Below are 18823 nucleotides of genomic sequence, written 5' to 3' on the forward strand. Positions count from 1 at the left end.
AAAAGCAGCTAGATGTAATACTAATTTATGAGGAAAACTGGGATCAGAGGGAAGATGCTAAATGACAGTATAAGAATGCAGTCAGTATAATCTAAAATGTGAGAAATTCCATAAGATAAATAATCCAATTACTTTAACAAATAAATTGCAAGGAAAAAAAGTGAGAGGCACAAGTTCAGATTAAAAGAAACTTAGAAGCCATATCAACCAATTACTCTCTGTGGACTTTATTTAAATCCTGATTCATAAAAACCAACTGTACCATTCATGAGGCAATGAAGGAAATGTAAACAATATTTAAATGCACAATGATACTAAAAATTATTGTTAACTTTTTAGGTGTGATAATAATATTGTAGTTATATTTTTTAAAAGAATTATCTTTTCATGGAAAGTAATTTGGCAGTTCCTCAAAAAGTTTAACGTATGATTACCATAAGACCCAGCAATTCCATTCCTAGGTATAAGAAAGAACAGAACAGAAAACAGGTACTCAAACAAATACTTATTCACGAAAATGTGAATAGAAGCACTATTCATAATAGCTAAAGGGTGGAAACAAATCAAATGTCCATCAATGGCTGAGTAAACAAAATGTGGTTTATGCATACAATAGAATATTATTCAGCCATAGAAAGAAAGGAAGTCCTGATACATTCTACAATGTGGATGAATCTTGAAAACATTATGCTAAAGTCAGACAAAAAGTCACACGAAGCATGAAATATCCAGAACAGGTAAATCCACAGAGACAGAAAGCAGATGGGTGGTAGCCAGGAGCTAGGGGAGGGGAGAAGTATTTTGGGGAGTAGCTGCTTAATGTGTATGGGTTTTATATTGGGATGATGAAAATATTTTAGAACTAGATAGGGGTGGTAATCGCACAACATTGGGAATGTACCAAATGTCACTGAACCTTTCGCTTTAAAAAGGTTAAATTTTTTTTTTGAGGAAGATTAGCCCTGAGCTAACATGTGCCACCAATCTTCCTCCTTTTGCTGAGAAAGATTGGCCCTGAGCTAACATCCATGCCCATCTTCCTCTACTTTATATGTGGGATGCCTGCCACAGCATGGCTTAATAAACAGCGTGTGGGTCCACACCGGGATCCAAACCAGGGAACCCCAGGCTGCCAAAGAGGAGCAGGTGAGCAGGTGAACTTAACTGCTATGCCACCAGACCAGGCTCCCTAAAATGGTTAATTTTATGTTACGTGAATTTTACCTCAATTATAAAAAAAGAATTATCTTTCAGAGATACATATTAAAGTATTTACAGAGGAAATGATAAAATTTTATATTAAAATTGATTAAAAATAAGGGGCCTGCCTGGGCACACAGTCGTTAAGTTTTCATGTTCCGATTCAGCGGCCTGAGGTTTGCTGGTTCAGATCATGGGTGCAGATATGGCACCGCTTGGCAACCCATGCTGTGGCAGGCGTCCCACATATAAAGTAGAAGAAGATGGGCATGGATGTTAGCTTAGGGCCAATCTTCCTCAGCAAAAAGAGGAGGATTGGCAGCAGATTTTAGCTCAGGGCTAATCTTTCTAAAAAGAAAAAAAGAAAGAAAGAAATGTTTAATTTTGGGTCCTGCCCAGTGGCACAGTGGTTAGGTTTGCACGTTCCTCTTGGGCAGCTGGGGGTTCACCGGTTCGAATCACAGGTGCGGACATATGCACTGTTTGTCAAGCCATGCTGTGTTAGGAGTCCCACATATAAAGTAGAGGAAGATGAGCACGGATGTTAGCTCAGGGCCAGTCTCCCTCAGCAAAAAAAAAGAGGAGGATTGGCAGCAGATGTTAGCTCAGGGCTAATCTTCCTCAAAAAAAAGAAAAAAAAAGATTAAAAATAATTGGGAAGGGAAGTCACAGATAAGGAATCAACAAAATAAGATTATCCATGGGTTAATTATTGAAGCTGTGTGACAGGTATAATGAAGCTCATTTTACTATTCTACTTATATATATATATATATATATATACACACACACACACATATATATATATATGTGAAATTTTTTTTTACCATAAAAAGCCTTTTAAAAAGAAAAAAGTCAAGATTTGATTTTAACAAAGAAAGTCCACTTGATTTAAGGACTTGATATCACCTCCTCCTGAAAAATAAGACTTGGGAGTATTAAAGGAAGGCTACGAACTGGTACACGTTTCCAGAACTCCCAGACATTCCCCAGATGCTCTGGTCTGAAGCTGAGTCTCTGGTTATAAAAGGCGCATTTTTGCTTGGTGAGAAGGAATGGACCCAGGGAAGCTCTGGCCCATGCCCAAAGTTCCTGGGTCTGAATGAACACTCTATCAAATTCAACTTGGACCTCTGAATAACCACAGATTCCATCTTGCAGGATAACCAAAGTTGCTAAATCACCTGAGATACCTGTTAAAAAATGGCAGATTCACAGGTCCCGCCCCAGATCCACAATTCAATCTCCAGGTCTGGGCTCCAGGAAGGAGGACTTTAACAACCTCCCCAGGTGATTGTGACGCCCTCTGAAGTTTGCGAATCACTGGATTAGGATACCAGGGTCCCTACCTTCCAGTGGACAAAAGGCTGATTCTAGAGCTCCACCTTGTGGCCTAAAAGCTAGAAAACAACTTCACCAGAATCCCTGCTTCCCCCACATAACTGTGACCAGCATTCAAAGCCCAGCAAGAACGCTTACAACCTCTTCTAAAAGTTTATTCCTCAGAGACAACATTTTGATCCATGTCATTCCACTCAGAGAATTAAGAGGTCCACAAAATATTATAGAAAGCTAGCTTTGAAAATACAGACTATTTTAGAATAAGTATTACACTGTGCATTCATTCAATATTTACCGAGGTTCCATACTATTCTAAGTACTGTGCTAGGCCCTAGAGATTAAAGACAAATAAAACATTGCTTTGTCCCTAAAAATCCACAGAAAAACATGACAAGTAATAGTATAGATTAGGACAAGTGCCTCCTTTCTGAGAAGGAATTCCTGGGCACTGGGAAGGAAATCAAAAACATAATATTGGTTTAGCTGAAGATAAGACATAGTCATATTAAAAGATAAGCAAATATGGCAAAAGCAGCGACTGAGACAGGCAATATGAACGCCACAGACCATAAGGACTTTACAGAGGCTCCGAATAGAGCAATCCCTTACTCCAGAAGTAAGGGACAACTTCATCTGTTCAACACATACTCTGTGCAAAACTGTGCTAGGCGCTGGGGACACTGAGCAAACTAAAGGAAGCTATAAGAGTATGTAACAGGGAGATCTAGCAGGGACATTTTCCCTGATCAGCTACAATTTGATCTTGGACCTTGAAGGGTAACTAGGACTGGAATAGACAAAGAAAAAAGGAGAAATTTTCCTCTATGTGTGTTTGTATGTGGAGGAGGAAACAAGAGGAGAAGGGACACTGGCACCAGTGAAGAGGCAGACTGCTTGCTTACGGAATTTTTATTTTATCCAGTAAAGTAGGTCATACATTCATTCCAAAAAACATTTTCTTGGAGCATCCCACATCATAGGTTCTGGGCCCATGAACAAAGATAATGAGAAGTCACTATAAAGCTCCTGGGTAGGACAATGGCAAAAGCGATGTTTAAGGATATGTGCTATATGCCAGAAGCAAGAGGCTAGTTAAGAAGCTAGGGTAGTCAATACTTTATGGAAAGAGTGATATAGGCCTGAAATGGGGCAGGGACTGTAAGACTGAAAATAGAGGCCAGGCACTAACATAGAACAAGGCTGGTTATGGCAGAGGGATGGAAAGACAGAAGAGTCAAATGGGACTCTAGGATATCAGTGAGGTTGATTATAAGGGTGATGGTGACATTAATAAAAACAAGTTAAGAAAGGAATACAGTTTCAGGGAGAAAAAACTTTTATTACAGGTTTTAGTGGATGGAACACTCACCTGGGTATTGTATATGTATGGTAAGGACAAGTGAATGGGAGAAGAGAGAGAGAAAGGAGTGGTGAACCAGATGGCATGTCCCGATTAGAGCTATTCATTCTGACAACTAAATTCCAACGATCCCCAGTTTTTCTCTTGCAGTTTTCTATAAAGCCTTCTAAACTGCTGAGTCCTCCTGACTCTCCTTTCTCCCTCTTTTGCCCCTTCAAGCTGCTCCCTAAAGAGCTGGTTGATATTGTTATAATCATTGGAATCACTGGAAAGAAGGTAAGTACTCATTTGAAGACAATAGTGACCTTGGATTTTTTTTGAAATGTACTTTAAGATGTAACATAATACAGTAAAGTGCACTAATTCTAAGCAAACAGCTCAATAAAATAAAGGAAGCATAGATGAAAGAAAACTAGAATGTACAGGGACCCTAAGTGATTAAGAAAACAGAGTGGGGGAATATGATACACACATACACACAAGTTATTTCACTTCTCTGTATCTTGATTTTCTCATCATTAAAATAGGAATAATAGAACCTGCTTTGCAGTGTCAAGATGGTGGCATAGGAGGACTCTGAACTCACCTCCTCCTGTGGACACAATGAATTTACAACTACTCTTGGAACAATAACCCCTAAAAGAAAACTGAAAACTGGATAAAAAGAACCTTGACAACAAGGGACAGAGAGTCTATCTGAAGAAATAACAGCTGAAAACTTTCCTAACCTAAGGAAGGAAATAGACATGCAGGTACAGCAAGCACAGAGAGCACCAAACAAGATAAACCCAAAGGGGCCCACATTAAGACACATTATAAATAAAATGTCAAGAATTAAATATAAAGAGAAATTCTAAAAGCCACATGAAAAGAGCAACAGATTACATACAAAGGAAACTCCATAAGGCTATCAGCTGACTTCTCAGGGGAATCCTTACAGGTTAGAAGGGAGTGGAACAATACATTTAAAGGCCTGAAAGGAAAACACCTACAGCCAAGAATACTCTACCTAGCAAGGTTATCATTCAGAATGGACGGAAAGACAAGGAGTTTCCAAGACAAGCAAAAACTAAAGGAGTTTATCACCAAGAAATCAGCTTTACAAGAAATGCTAAACGGACTTATTTAAGTGGAAAAGAGAAGACCATAAATAGGAATAAGAAAATCATTGGGAAAAAAAGCAATAAAATCACTGGCAAAGGCAAATATACAATAAAGGTAGCTGATCAACCACCTATGAAGCTAATATGAAGGTCAAAAGACAAAAGTACTAAAATTATCTATTACTATGATAAGAAGGTAACAGATATACATGCATGAAAAAAGAGGTTCAATATGATATAAAAAACATAAAATGTTGGGAGGAAGGGATTAAAAGGGTAGAGTTTTTAGCAAGAGGTCAAACTAAAGAGTCCATCAACTTAATATAGATTGCTATATACATAAGGTATTATATAAGAACCTCATGGTAATCACAAGCCAGAAACCTATAATAAACACACAAAAAATTAAGAGAAAGGAACCCAAACATAATACTAAAGAAAGTCATCAAACTATAAGGGAAGAGTGCAAGAGAAGAAGGAGCAGAGAAGAAGTACTAAAACACCCAGAAAAAAAGTAACAAAATGGCAATTAAGTACATTCTTATCAATAGCTACTTTAAATATCAATGGACTAAATGCTCCAATCAAAAGGCATAGAGTGGCCAATGGGATAAAAAATCAAGACCTATATATATGCTGCATACAAGAGACACACTTTAGACCTAAAGACACTCACAAACTGAAAATGAAGGGATGGAAAAAGATACACCATGCAAATGGCAATGAAAAGAAAGCTGGGGTAGCGATACTCATATCAGACAAAATAGACTTTAAAACAAAAACTGTAACAAGAGACAAAGAAGGGCACTACATAATGATAAAGGGAACAATCCAACAAGAGGACATAACACTTGTAAATATCTATGCACCCAACATAGGAGCACTTAAATATACAAAGCAATTATAAACAGACATAAAAGGAGAAATAGACAGCAACACAACAATAGTAGGGAACTTTAACACTCCACTTACACCAATGGCTAGATCACCCAAACAGAAGGTCAATAAGGAAACATTGGCCTTAAATGGCACATTAGACCAGTTGGACTTAGGAGATATATACAGAATATTCCAGCTAAAAACTGCAGAATACATACATTCTTTTCTTTTTTTTCTCCCCGAATCCCCCCAGTACATAGTTTATATTTTAGTTATGGGTCCTTCTAGTTGTGGCATGTGGGATGCCACCTCAGCATGGCCTGATGAGCGGTGCCATGTCCGCACCCAGGATCTGAACCAGCAAAACCCTGGGCTGGTGAAGTGGAGCATGAGAACTTAACCACTCGGCCATGGGGCCAGCCCCCACACATTATTTTCAAATGTACATGGAACATTATCCAAGATAGATCACATATTAGGCCACAAAACAAGTCTCAATAAATTTAAGAAGACTGAAATAATACCAAGCATCTTTTCTGACCACAATGGTATGAAACTAGAAATCAACTACAGGAAGAAAATCGGAAAAGCCACAAATATGTGGAGATTAGACAACATGCTGCTGAACAATTGGCTCAATGAAGAATCAAACGAGAAGTCAAAAAATATCTGGAGACAAATGCAAATGAAAATACATCATGCCAAAATTTATGGGATACAGTAAAAGTGGTTTTAAAAGGGAAGTTTATAGCAATACATGCCTACCTCAACAAATAAGAAAAATCTCAAGTAAACAATCTAACAGTGTACCTAAAGCAACTGGAAAAACAACAAATAAAGCCCAAAATCAGTAGAAGGAAGGAAATAATAAAAATGAGAGCAGAAATAAATGAAATAGAGACTAAAAAAACAATAGAGAAAAAAATCAACGAAACTAAGAGCTGGTTTGTTGAAAAGATAAACAAAACTGACAAGCCTTTGGCTAGACTCACCAAGAAAAAGAGAGAGAAGACTGAAATGAATAAAATCAGAAATAAATGAGGAGAAATTATGACACCTCAGAAACACAAAAGATTATAAGAGAATACTATGAACAGCTATATGCCAACAAATTTGATAACCTAGAAGAAATGGATAAACTCTTAGAATTATATAACCTTCCAAACAGAATCAAGAAGAAACAGACAATTTGAATAGACCAATCATCAGTAAGGAGAGCAAAACAGTAATCAAAAACTTCCCCAAAAATAAAAGTCCAGGACCAGACAGCTTCCCTGGTGAATTCTACCAAACATTCAAAGAAGACTTAATATCTATCCTTCTCAAACTATTTTAAAAAATTTAAGAGGTGGAGAAGCTTTTTAACTCATTCTACAAAACCAACATTACCCTGATACCAAAATCAGACAAGGACAACACACAGAAAAAGAAATTACAGGCCAATATCACTGATGAACATCAATGCAAAAATCCTCAACAAAATACTAGCAAATCAAATATAATAATACATTTAAAAGATCATACACCATGATCAAGTAGGATTTACTCCAGGGATGTAGGGATGGTTCTACATGTGCAAATCAATCAATGTGATACACCACATTAACAAAATGAAGAATAAAAATCACATGATCGTCTCAAAAGATACAGAGAAAGCATATGACAAGATACAGCATCCATTTATGATAAAAACCCCAAATAAAATGGCTATAGAAGGAAAGTACCTCAACATATAAAGGCCATATATGACAAACCCACAGCTAATATCATTCTCAGTGGAGAATACTGAAAACTATCCCTCTAAGAACAGAAACCAGACAAGGATGCCCACTTTCACCATTCTTGTTTAACACAGTATTGGAAGCCCTAGCCAGAGCAATCAGGCAAGAAAAAGAAATAAAAGGGATCCAGATTGGAAAGGAAACTGTCACTATTTGTAGATGACATGATTTTATATACAGAAAACCCTAAAGAATCCACGAAAAAACTTTTAGAAATAATAAATGAATACAGTAAATCTGCAGGATACAAAATCAACATACAAAAATCAGTTGCATTTCTATACACTAACAATGAAGTTGCAGAATGAGAAATTAAGAATACAGTCCCATTTACAACTGCAACAAAAAGAATAAAATAACTAGTAATAAACTTAACCAAAGAGGTAAAAGACCTGTACACGGAAAACTACAAAACATTGTTTTCAGTGTTTTAGAAGACACAAAGAAATGGATGATACTCTGTGCTCTTGGATTGGAAAAATTAACATAGTTAAAAAGTCCATACTTCCTAAAGCAATCTACAGATTCAATGCAAGCCCTATCAAAGTTCAAACGACATTTTTCACAGAAATAGAACAAAGAATCCTAAAATTTATAGGGAACAACAAATGACCCCAAATAGCCAAAGGAATCCTGAGAAAAAAGAAAAAACCTGGAGGAATCAGACTCCCTGACTTCAAAATAAACAAAGCCCTAGTAATCAAAACAGCATGGTACCGACACAAAAACAGACACACAGATCAATGGAACAGAACTGAGAGCCCAAAAATAAACCCACACATCTACAGACAGGGTAATTTTCGACAAGGGAGCCAAGAACATACAATGGAGAAAGGAAAGACTCTTCAATAAATGGCATTGGGAAAACTGGACAGCCACATGCAAAAGAAAGAAAGTAGACCATTATGTTCACCAGACACAAAAATTAACTCAAAATGGATTAAAGACTTGCATGTAAGACCCAAAACCATGAAACTTCTAGAAAACAGAGGCAGTATGCTCTTCAACATCAAATCTTAGCAGCATATTTTCAAGTACCATGTCTGATGGGGCAAGGGAAACAACAGAAAAAATAAGCAAATGGGCCTCCATCAAATAGAAAAGCTTCTGCACAGCAAAGGAAACCATCAACCAAACAAAACGATAACCTAACAATCGGGAGAAGATATTTGCAAACCATACATCTGATAAGGAGTTAATATCCAAAATGTATAAAGAACTCATACATCTCAACAACAAAAAAACTAACTATCCAATTAAAAAATGGGCAAAAGATCTGAACAGACATTTCTCCAAAGAAGATGTACAGATAGCCAACAGGCACATGAAAAGATATTCAACATCACTAATTATCAGGGAAATGCAAATCAAAACTACAATGAAGTATCACCTCATGCCCGTCAGAAGGGCTATAATTAACAAGACAGGAAATAATAAGTGTTAGAGAGGATATGGAGAAAAGGCAACTTTCATACACTGCTGGTGGGAGTGCAAACTAGTGCAGCCACTATAGAAAACAGTATGGAGATTCCTCAAAAAATAAAGACTAGAACTACCATACGATCCAGGTATTCCACTGCTGGGTATTTATCCAAAGAACATGAAAACACGAATGCTTAAAGACATATGCACCCCTATGTTCATTGCAGCATTATTCACAATGGCCAAGACTTGGAAGCAACCTAGGTGCCCATCAAGGGATGAATGGATAAAGATGATGTGTATATATATACAACGGAATACTACTCAATCATAAGAAAGGATGAGAGCTGGCCATTTGTGACAACATGGATGGACCCTGAGGGTATTATGCTAAGCGAAATAAGTCAGAGGGAGAAAGTCAAATACCGTGTGATCTCATTCATAAATAGAAGATTAAAACAGCAAACAACCACATGGAGACAGAGATTGGATTGGTGGTTACCAGAGGGGAAAGAGGGAGGGAGGAGGGCCAAAGGGGTGATTAGGCACATGCGTATGGGGTGATAGACTGTAATTAGTCTTTGGGTGGCAAACATGATGTAATCTACACAGGAATCGAAATATAATGATGTACACCTGAAATTTATATAATGCTACAAACCAATGTTGCCACAACAAAAAAAATAAAATATAAAAAAAAGAAAGAAAGAAACCTGGTTCTCACACCTACAAACAAAATAAGAATCTACTTCATAGGATTGTCATAAGGATTAAATAACGAATTATTCATATAATTGTCATTATGCCTGGCAAGTAATGCTTATTAAATGTTAGCTATTATTTATTATTATAAGGCACTAACAGGTTAAGTAATTTGCTCAAGATCATATGGCTAGTAAAGTGTACTGTCTAGATTTGTACCCAGGATGTATGGCTTCAGATCCTACACTCTAAATCATCAAGTCCTTCTGCCTCCCCTTACCTTGCTGGGATAGTTTCTTAATCTACAATGATGAAGTCAGATCAGACGATACCTAAAGTACCTTCTAGAGCTGACATTTTATTCTACCAGCCTCATGAGCTTCTTTCAGGGCAGCAGTGGGACAAACAACCTTGCTCACACTCCTATGGGCTACCAGGCTAAAGTAGAGAAGTACAGCCTAGGCTTGGGATAGGTCAGAGAAACCATTCCCACATGGAATAATCCATAGGTTAAGCCAGGAATGGGTTCACTGTGAGGCCCCCTTATTATTCCATGGAGTTATATTTGTTTCTAGGAGGCCAGTAGGTCTCCCCACTAGGCCCAGAATTCACTCACATGCTTAAGCTATAATAAGCTGGAAGTCACTTATAAGCCTGCTAAGGAACCAAAATAAGCTCTAAATCTAGAATCTTTAGAACACCATGTGAGTCTCACCCTCTTGGGGGTTAAGGGTCTCTATGAGAACCTAGTAAAAGCTCTCCACCCATCCCTAGAAAAAAATCACCACATGTGCTCACTTAGACATGCAAACACCCACAATTTTACCTGCAATCACAAGGGATTCACAAATTCCCTAAAATCTTTCCCTAGACTTTAAGTATTCCTGAAATAGATCTATCCTGTGCCAGGCTTGTTCTCTCAGGATTCAGAACTGCCCCAAGATCTGGGCTAGGGTTTCTAGGCAGCTGTGTTCAGGAGACAAATCATCTATTGCAACTCAGCATAATTAACCCTGCATAGGAAAGACAAAGGGCCCTGTCATACTCCCCCACACCAACTTGTCACAAGAGAATCCAAACAGAAAAGATCTATAATTTAATCCCAAAACATCAGTGGACGTGAAAAGCAAGACCCCAAAAATACTTCATGCCCCTTTTCTACCTCACACCCATAAAACCACACAGAGCCTTAGAAGAGTTGGAAAAAACAGGTAAAAACATCCTAGTCCCCAGGGCACTGTGCTACTCCTTTTATTCCAAGAAAGGAAATCAGTCAAGATTGCCCATTAGCCTTATTAGATGACTTTCTCCCATATGGGCTTTTGAAAACTGTAGGTTACCAAAGAAACCAGATAACCTCACCCACAACTGAAGAAGTAATCAAAACAGAACATAATATTTTCCCCCAAGAGACTAGTAACAGTCCAAGTGTTGCTGAGGGTCTGGAGGAACACAGAGTCTCCTGTTTAGCTGGCAGGTTTGTAAATCAGTACAGGCTTTGGTTGTGGCAGGATATTCTGACAATTTTTATCAAAAATGTAAAAACATAAACCCTTTGATGCAGCAACTCCCTACAGATATTTCTGCAAAGGTAAGCCAAGACAGACATGTAACCACGTTTAACACAGCATTGTTTACAATGGCCCATGCTGGAAATAAGAAGTCCTGGTTGTTGAGTAAACCAAATAAATGGAATATCCTGTAGCCATTAAAAGATTGTGCTAGATCTGTAAGTGCTGATATGAAAAAAGCTCCAAGACATATTATTAATTGAAAAAAGAAGTGAAGAACAGTGGGTATTATTGTTCCTTTAATCTAAAATTCATAAAGCATACATATACATGCTGGTATATGCACTAAATTATCTTCTGGAAAGACATATGAGAAACTGTTCACTGTAGTTACCTTTAGAGAGAGTGACTAGAGACGAGAAGGAGAAGATCTATACTGATGAACAAATATTTTAAAAACATACAAGTAGGGGCCAGCCTGGTGGCATAGTGGTTAAGTTCTTGCACTCCACTTCAGTGGCCCAGGGTTTGCAGGTTTGGATCCCAGGCGTGGACCTACACACCGCTCATCAAGTCATACTGTGGCGGCGTCCCATATACAAAATAGAGGAAGATTGGCACAAATGTTAGCTCAGGGCCAATCTTCCTCAAGCAAAAACAGGAGGATTGGCAACAGATGTTAGCTCAGGGCCACTCTTCCACACCAAAAAATCACAAGTAGACAGATAATCTAGCGATGGGTTTTTTGTTTTGTTTTCATTATATTTCTCTGAATAGTAACCTTAAATCTAACAAATGTTACTATAAAAACAAAACAATAATCTCACTTTGAATTTTCTAAAAAGAAAGAAGTCATGTTTAGTGAGAAAACAAGTGAAAAGGGGAGGAGGGTCCACAACGCACAGTAGGAAACTGGTGGAGGAGGTTGAGGGAAATCGGTAAGAGAATTAAAACACTCAACCCCCTCTTCTTTCAAGACACTGCTGACACCATGAACTACTCAAGCTTTCCTCTGGGGATGAATAGCTCAGAGCCCCACTCCAGTTGCCAGCTATTCATTACAATTGTAAGTATGGGAGAGAGAAGTTTGGGAGAAAGCTGGCGTAGTTAGTCCAAATCCTGCCTTTCGTGATATGGATGAGGCAGAACAGTTGTTCTTAAAGAGCCCGAAGTGGCAGAGAATGCTAAAGCTGAACACAGCAGACTGTCTTCCTGGCAGCAAACAAGCCTTCTTAAGCACACAGTGCAAAGGCACCACAGGGGTCCTGCCACTACACGCGTTTCAGCAGCATGGAAAAGCAAGAGCCAGGTACAGACACAATAGAGAGGGTGGGAGAAATCTCTGCTGCCCTACAGAAGGAGCCCTGCTCAACACCAGGGACACTCCTCTGGGCTGTGCAGATCTGCTGCAACGGTTCCAACCCCTCTGACTGCCCCATGGAGAGAATCAGCTAGGACTAGAAACCACCAAGGAAGATAATCCTCTCTACTTTATTGCCCTTTCATCTGAGGCCCATGAAATAAATCATAACCTCGCTTACTCTTCATGATGTTCTTCTGCAATATTGCCATACAAAGTGGGAAGTTACCTCCATGTAGAATCTGCAGAGGAGTTGTCAATGTATGTAAGTCTTTCATAAAGCAACGCTAGCTTTATGTACAGGTGCCACAAAAGGTCATCCCTCCCCCATAGGATTTAAGGGACATGAAAGAGTCCCCTAGCTGCCCCCATCCACACATTTCCCTTAATGATGCCTACAACGGCCCCACTAGTGATTCATACCATCGGTTCAGGACTGTCCTTAGTGTACTCAGTGGCTCTTAATCTTTATTGTTTAGTCACTGGTCCTTCTGAGAAACCAAAGAAAGCAAACAAACTCTGTTCTCAGAAAAATGCAGTTAGATGAATACACAATATAATTTCCATACAAATTTGGGGTTCACAGTTATCCTGAAGCCTATCTAGAGACCCCTTCCCCCCTGGGGTTAAAATCCCTGGTTCAGAGGCCATGAGTTTGTCAAATCTCCCCCACCCCCTCGATCCCCCCACAGGAGCTCCCGTGCATCTGGGGAACGCTGGGCCTAAAGACACAAGGCGGTACTGGAGGGAGGCTCTCACTGCTTCATGTTTCCTAGAACTGACCCTATCTAGAGTCCAGATTACAATTTATGACTCCTCCTCAACAAGGAGTATGGATTTCTCACACTGCCTGTTCCTTGGGAACAGGGCTCCCCCCGGCTTCAGAGGCACCTGAAGATGCCAGGAGATGTCCAACTGAGATCAACTGCTAACCAGGTTCTTACAATCCTTGCTGGCTCATCATATTACCTGACAGTTGAGGCAAAGAAAAGTTTTAACTCCTTATGAATAAGGGGGGCTCACCTCTGAGGTTTTCGAATATCCCAGAGTCCCACTCCTTCCTTTGAATTAGCTGTGGCCAATAACCGGGGCTCCACAGGGTTAAACATGACACTGTGAAAGGCTGATGGATAGTTTGCCAGGCAGAAGGGCTCTGTGAAGAGAGAAATTATGATCAGTTCATCTTGGGAACCTTTGGGCCAGTGGCAGGGAGACATGCAGAAGTATAAACGGAAGTAGAAGTGCCCCCTTTTAATAACCACCCCAATGGGCTGGAACCCCAAGGTAGTATGTCATCCCAGCAGTCACCCTTACTCCCGAGGTCCCCACAAGTCCTAACACACACTTTTTGCTCATAGAAAGTCTGAAAACAGCAACTGGAACACATTTAAACAAACTTTAAGCTATAATAATACTCAGAAATTTATATAGCACCTATTCAGATCCCATGAGGAAACAGAAATTGTCACTGTAAATGGGAAGATAAGTTGTTTTACAGTAAGAAAAACTGAATTTCACATGAAGTGAAAAAATTCACAACCAGTTACTGGTAGGATTATTATACCTTAATCCAAATGTATTAGTTTTAGAAATTAAAAGTTTTAAAACTACATAAAGACTTAACAAAGACACAGCAAAACAATGGAAAAAATGAAGACAAGGCAAGACAATAGTGCAGTTTTCCCTTCTGATCATATTCTCCCTAACTGAAAAGAAAATGGCCTCAGTCTAGAATTTTATGATTTCACTTCCAATATTAGAATACTAAAAAACAAACAAACAAAAACCATCTAATACTTGAATTTCTCTTGCATCTAGCCAGCTCCTAATCAACCTCACCCAGAAACCCTCCAGCCCTTTGCATATATTAGCTGGCTCCAGGTGAGGAAGGAATCACTTTGCTACCTGGGAGGACCAACTCCTGTGGAAGCTGTTTAGAAGCAACAGACAGAAAGCACTCCCCAGACACTTCACAGGCCTCTGGGCAGAGGGGGCGCTTAGTCGTCTAAGCCAGCAGGCAGTTCAGACAAAGGAGAATTTCACCTGCCAAGCACCTGGTGACTCACCCACTGCCACTGCTTGCAGCTACCTTATCTGCCTGACCTTAAGAACAAGCTTCTCTTACAGCTTGAACCACAGTAATGAGCATAGCCCACATATTAAATGCTTGGAATATAGAATAATAAAAAGACCCAGATCCTACCAGACAAGCCAGGCAGGATAGTAACTCTATGAACACAGGTATGACCATGACAAAGCTGTACCAAGTGTTGGGGTGGGGGTAGCACTGAGGGTATGCTGGAGGAAAGAGCCTTTGAAGACAGGCAGAGTGACGGAGAGAAATCTCTTTGCAGGAAATGAGCTGAAAAGATGCATTTCCTGAAGAACTTCAGAGAAATTCAACAAAACAAGTTCTTCATTTTACACTTCAGAGACTTAAAGAGCATATCTGGAGGGGGACCTCACCCAGTAACATCCCTTAAACAAAGTGTATTTGCCATCATTTTAAGTTTCTATACACAGTTAAGATGAGGTTCTGTGGTTCTTTCAGAAAACAAGCCTGAAACTAGGATGCAAGAAAGTGCCTAACACACACCTCCATTCTCTGTAAATAACCAAGAATATGTGCATGTCAGCACTACACACAGAGCTGGCCCACAGTGGATACCCTCCACAGTGAGGCAGCACATCTTCCATTCCTTGGGGCCACTAAACACCAAGATACTGTGGTGTTTACTACAGGTACAAGGGTTTGTGGAGATTCACAGGGGTCTAGAGAAGGACTGGCAAAGGTGCTTCACTTCTGACTACTTTGGGGTAGGACGGGACATCCAGAGACACATATCTATGTCCCCATGTGAGAGTTTCTTCTCCCTTTACATCCCTCCCACCCAGCTTACTCAGGTCATATATTGGATCAGCAAGAACATGACATCAAACTCTTCAACACAATCCCACAGCCTTTTGTACAGGGACCCTACCTCCATGCGGAGACTCCCGGATGTCCCAGATGAGAACTCGGCCATCATCTGAGGAGCTGGCAAAAATATTGTCATTCACTGGGCTCACCGACAAGCCATATACTGCATCTTCATGAGCAAACACATCCAAGGTCTCGCTGCTGAGAGACAGAGAGCAGAGAGAGGCACACAGGCACACACATACATGCAAACGTAGGGCAGAGTCCTAGCCCTCTGCTTCCTAGAGTGGGGTTCTCTTTCATTTCCAGGAGAATGTCAACTAGCTAAACCCAAAGGATATTATATTTCCTAAAAATGTAGATATTCAACTTTTAGGTAAAAAAAACAAAGGACTATTAAAGAGACTTTTTATAGATTTCATGGTAAGTTTGCTTTTTGCACTATTTAAAAGTGACTCAACAGATGAGTTTTTGTGTTTTCACCTACTACCGAACGCATCTGCTTGTGTACAGATTGGGGGGTGGTGCTTGATTTCCAAAAAGCAAGGGAAAGCTTTAAAGCAGCCAGGTCTGATGCCAGTAGGAGTAGAAGAGGGATTTCCTGGCAGTCTGGCATGGTGAATAAGAGCATGGTTCCGGGGGCAGGCTGCCTAAGTTCAGATCGTAGCACCTCCTGACCTTAAGTTACCTAAAATCTCTGTGCCTCCATTTCCTCATCTGTCATTGAGATAAGAGTATCTCCTCATAAAATTATTGTGAAGGTTACATGAATTAATACACACAAAGCACTTGGGACAGTGCCTAGCACATAGTGAGAACTCAACAATATTAGCTATTTATTTTCATTGCTATCATTAAGTATTACATTTCCTTTTCTTCCAACCTCTCCTTTTAAATTTTCACAAAAAACTTTACCTTCAGACCAACTTTGCAAATCATTTTTTTAGTCAAAATTTTATTTCAAAAATATTATAGGAATCTTTTTCAAAAGGAACAGCTGGTTTCATCTTATTTTCTTCAAAAAAAAAACTATTTTGGTCTAAAGAGATATTTGCTTCTCTTCATATGAAAAACAGACTCAGTCACTTTCACATGCCAACAATCTATTTACCTTTCAACATCATGGAGGATAACTTGCTCATCATTTCCTGTAAGAGGAAAAAGCAGATATTTGATAATTCCTGCAAAGTGGTCCCTGTCCACAATAAAATTTAGTATTTTAAAGTTTCCGGGGAAAATATGAACAAAGTCAATGTTAATATAAATCAAGAGTGTTAATACGAAAAAGTTTATAAAAGTAATTTAAGAAGGATAGGTCAGTCTTATAGAGAAATTTAAAAAGCATAATAGTAACTAGGTATAACACAGTACAATTTCTAAAATGTATTATCCAGTGGATGATGTAAAAAAAAACTGTGGCTGTTAAGGAAAAGAGTAAATGATCATGGGAAATCAATTCATTCAGCCAAGCTAGTACTGCTTTTTTTTTTTTTTTTTAAAGCAAAAGATTCATTAACTGTGAGACCTGAAATAAAATCTGTAACTTTTCTGTGCCTCAGTTTTACAGATATCCTTATCTGTAAAATAGGGATAATAATTGTGCCTCCTGCATATGCATTTGTAAAAGCATTCAGAATAGGGCTGAGCACTTAACAAGCTCTCAGTAAAGGTTTGCTACTAACCACATCCTTTTTTTTTTTTAGGAATATTAGCCCTGAGCATCCAGTGCCAATCCTCCTCTTTTTGCTGAGGAAGATTGGCCCTGAGCTAACATCTGTGCACATCTTCCTCTATTTTCTGTGTGAGACACCTGCCACAGCATGGCTTGACAAGCAGTGCATAGGTCCACACCCGGGATAGGAACTGGCAAACCCTGGGCCGCTGAAGCAGAGTGTGCCAAGTTAACTGCTACACCACTGGGCCAGCCCCTATCCCTAGCCTTATGATCTCTTATAGTGTTAAAATTTGATGATTGTGCAATTCTAAATGATAGGAAAGTTTTTATCCACAACTTTTTTCTCTTGAATTTCTCTTTATTCCATCAAGGAATCTAAAAATATTACGTCTATGATATGTGTAGTCCTGCCTTCAAATGGTTTACATGGCCAAAAATTAAAAAGCTGACTATGAAAAGACAGAAAGTAAAAAATTTCCCACTCTATGCTGAAAGCACAACCAATAGTCACTTAAATAGAAAGCAACAGCAGTAAAGATGTGGCCCAGGTCATCTTAAAGCCCTGGCTATAACTGTATTGTGGGTGCCTACCAAGTAACTCAAACCCATACTAACGCCTTCTTGATAACAGGCACAGTGCAGGGTGCTGGGGATGTGAGAAGAAAAAGGTTCTGCTTGGTCCCTGAGGAACTCACAATCCAACCGCACAAACAACTAATCACGACAAGACAGGTTATCTTGTAGCGATCTGCTCTACAATGGGAACATAGATAAAGGGGCAATTATTTCCTTCATGAACAGGGTGAAAGTACATGGCAGAAGGAGAGAACGTTTTTACGGGGAAGGAGACATTTGAACAGAAACTCAAAACTTTTACCAATGGAAGACTTAGGGGAACTGGTGGGGACTGGACAATTAATCATGACCCACGAGGAACAGCGTGCACAAAAGGCACGAGGGCACTTAAGATGGCAAGAGGATTAGAGGGCTAGGGCACAAGACGTAAGGAGAGGGAGATGAGGCCAGACTGATACACTGAGGTTTAGACTTTATCCTGTGGACACTGCAGGGTCAAAGGTTCACATGGTTGGACCTTTATTTTTAAAAGAAAACTTGTATAAGCAATGAATTATAAGGAGGGTTAGAGACTGGTAGCAGAAATCACAGAAGGACACTGCAGTAGCCAGGCCAAAGATGTGGACCTGAATCAGGGCAGTGGGTGTAGAAAGAGAACAGAAACTAAAGGATGAGTATGAGAGGCTTTCAAGTCTAGTTGGTGACTAACAAGATGTGTAAATGAAAGAAAGGCAGGTTTGAGGATGACCAAGATTTCTATTAGGCTGAACCAAGTAAAACTTGTCATTTTCGTAAGTTGAAAATGCTTCAGTGTCAGTAGTTTCTTAAAGTTAAACCTAATAACTTAAATAATTGGATGAATGGTGATAATGACTGAGACAGGGAATCCAGGGAACAAGAGGAAATTTTTGTGCAGAAGAGAAAGACTAATAATATTGGTTTTAGACCTACTGCATTTAAATTGCTTTAGGAACACACAGGTAGATATTCAGT

General features: G+C 39.3%; 1 protein-coding gene across 7 annotated transcripts in view; it reads right to left on the minus strand.

Annotated features, from left to right (window-relative positions):
- Nucleotides 1-18823, minus strand: part of DCAF5 (DDB1 and CUL4 associated factor 5) — a 112754-nt gene that overhangs the window by 63962 nt on the left and 29969 nt on the right. For 4 of the 7 annotated variants that reach the window (XM_005605272.4, XM_023627984.2, XM_005605273.4 and 1 more), the window contains exons 3-5: nucleotides 16691-16727; nucleotides 15641-15780; nucleotides 13683-13812 (exon numbers count right to left, since the gene is read on the minus strand). In XM_005605272.4, coding sequence (XP_005605329.2) covers nucleotides 13683-13812; nucleotides 15641-15780; nucleotides 16691-16727 — 307 coding nt within the window. The remainder of the gene's footprint in view (nucleotides 1-13682; nucleotides 13813-15640; nucleotides 15781-16690; nucleotides 16728-18823) is intronic. The other 3 variants (XM_070249673.1, XM_070249672.1, XM_070249674.1) reach the window with 1 other exon arrangement.

The sequence above is a fragment of the Equus caballus genome, chromosome 24 (assembly GCF_041296265.1).
Source record: "Equus caballus isolate H_3958 breed thoroughbred chromosome 24, TB-T2T, whole genome shotgun sequence".
NCBI classification, from domain to species: domain Eukaryota; kingdom Metazoa; phylum Chordata; class Mammalia; order Perissodactyla; family Equidae; genus Equus; species Equus caballus.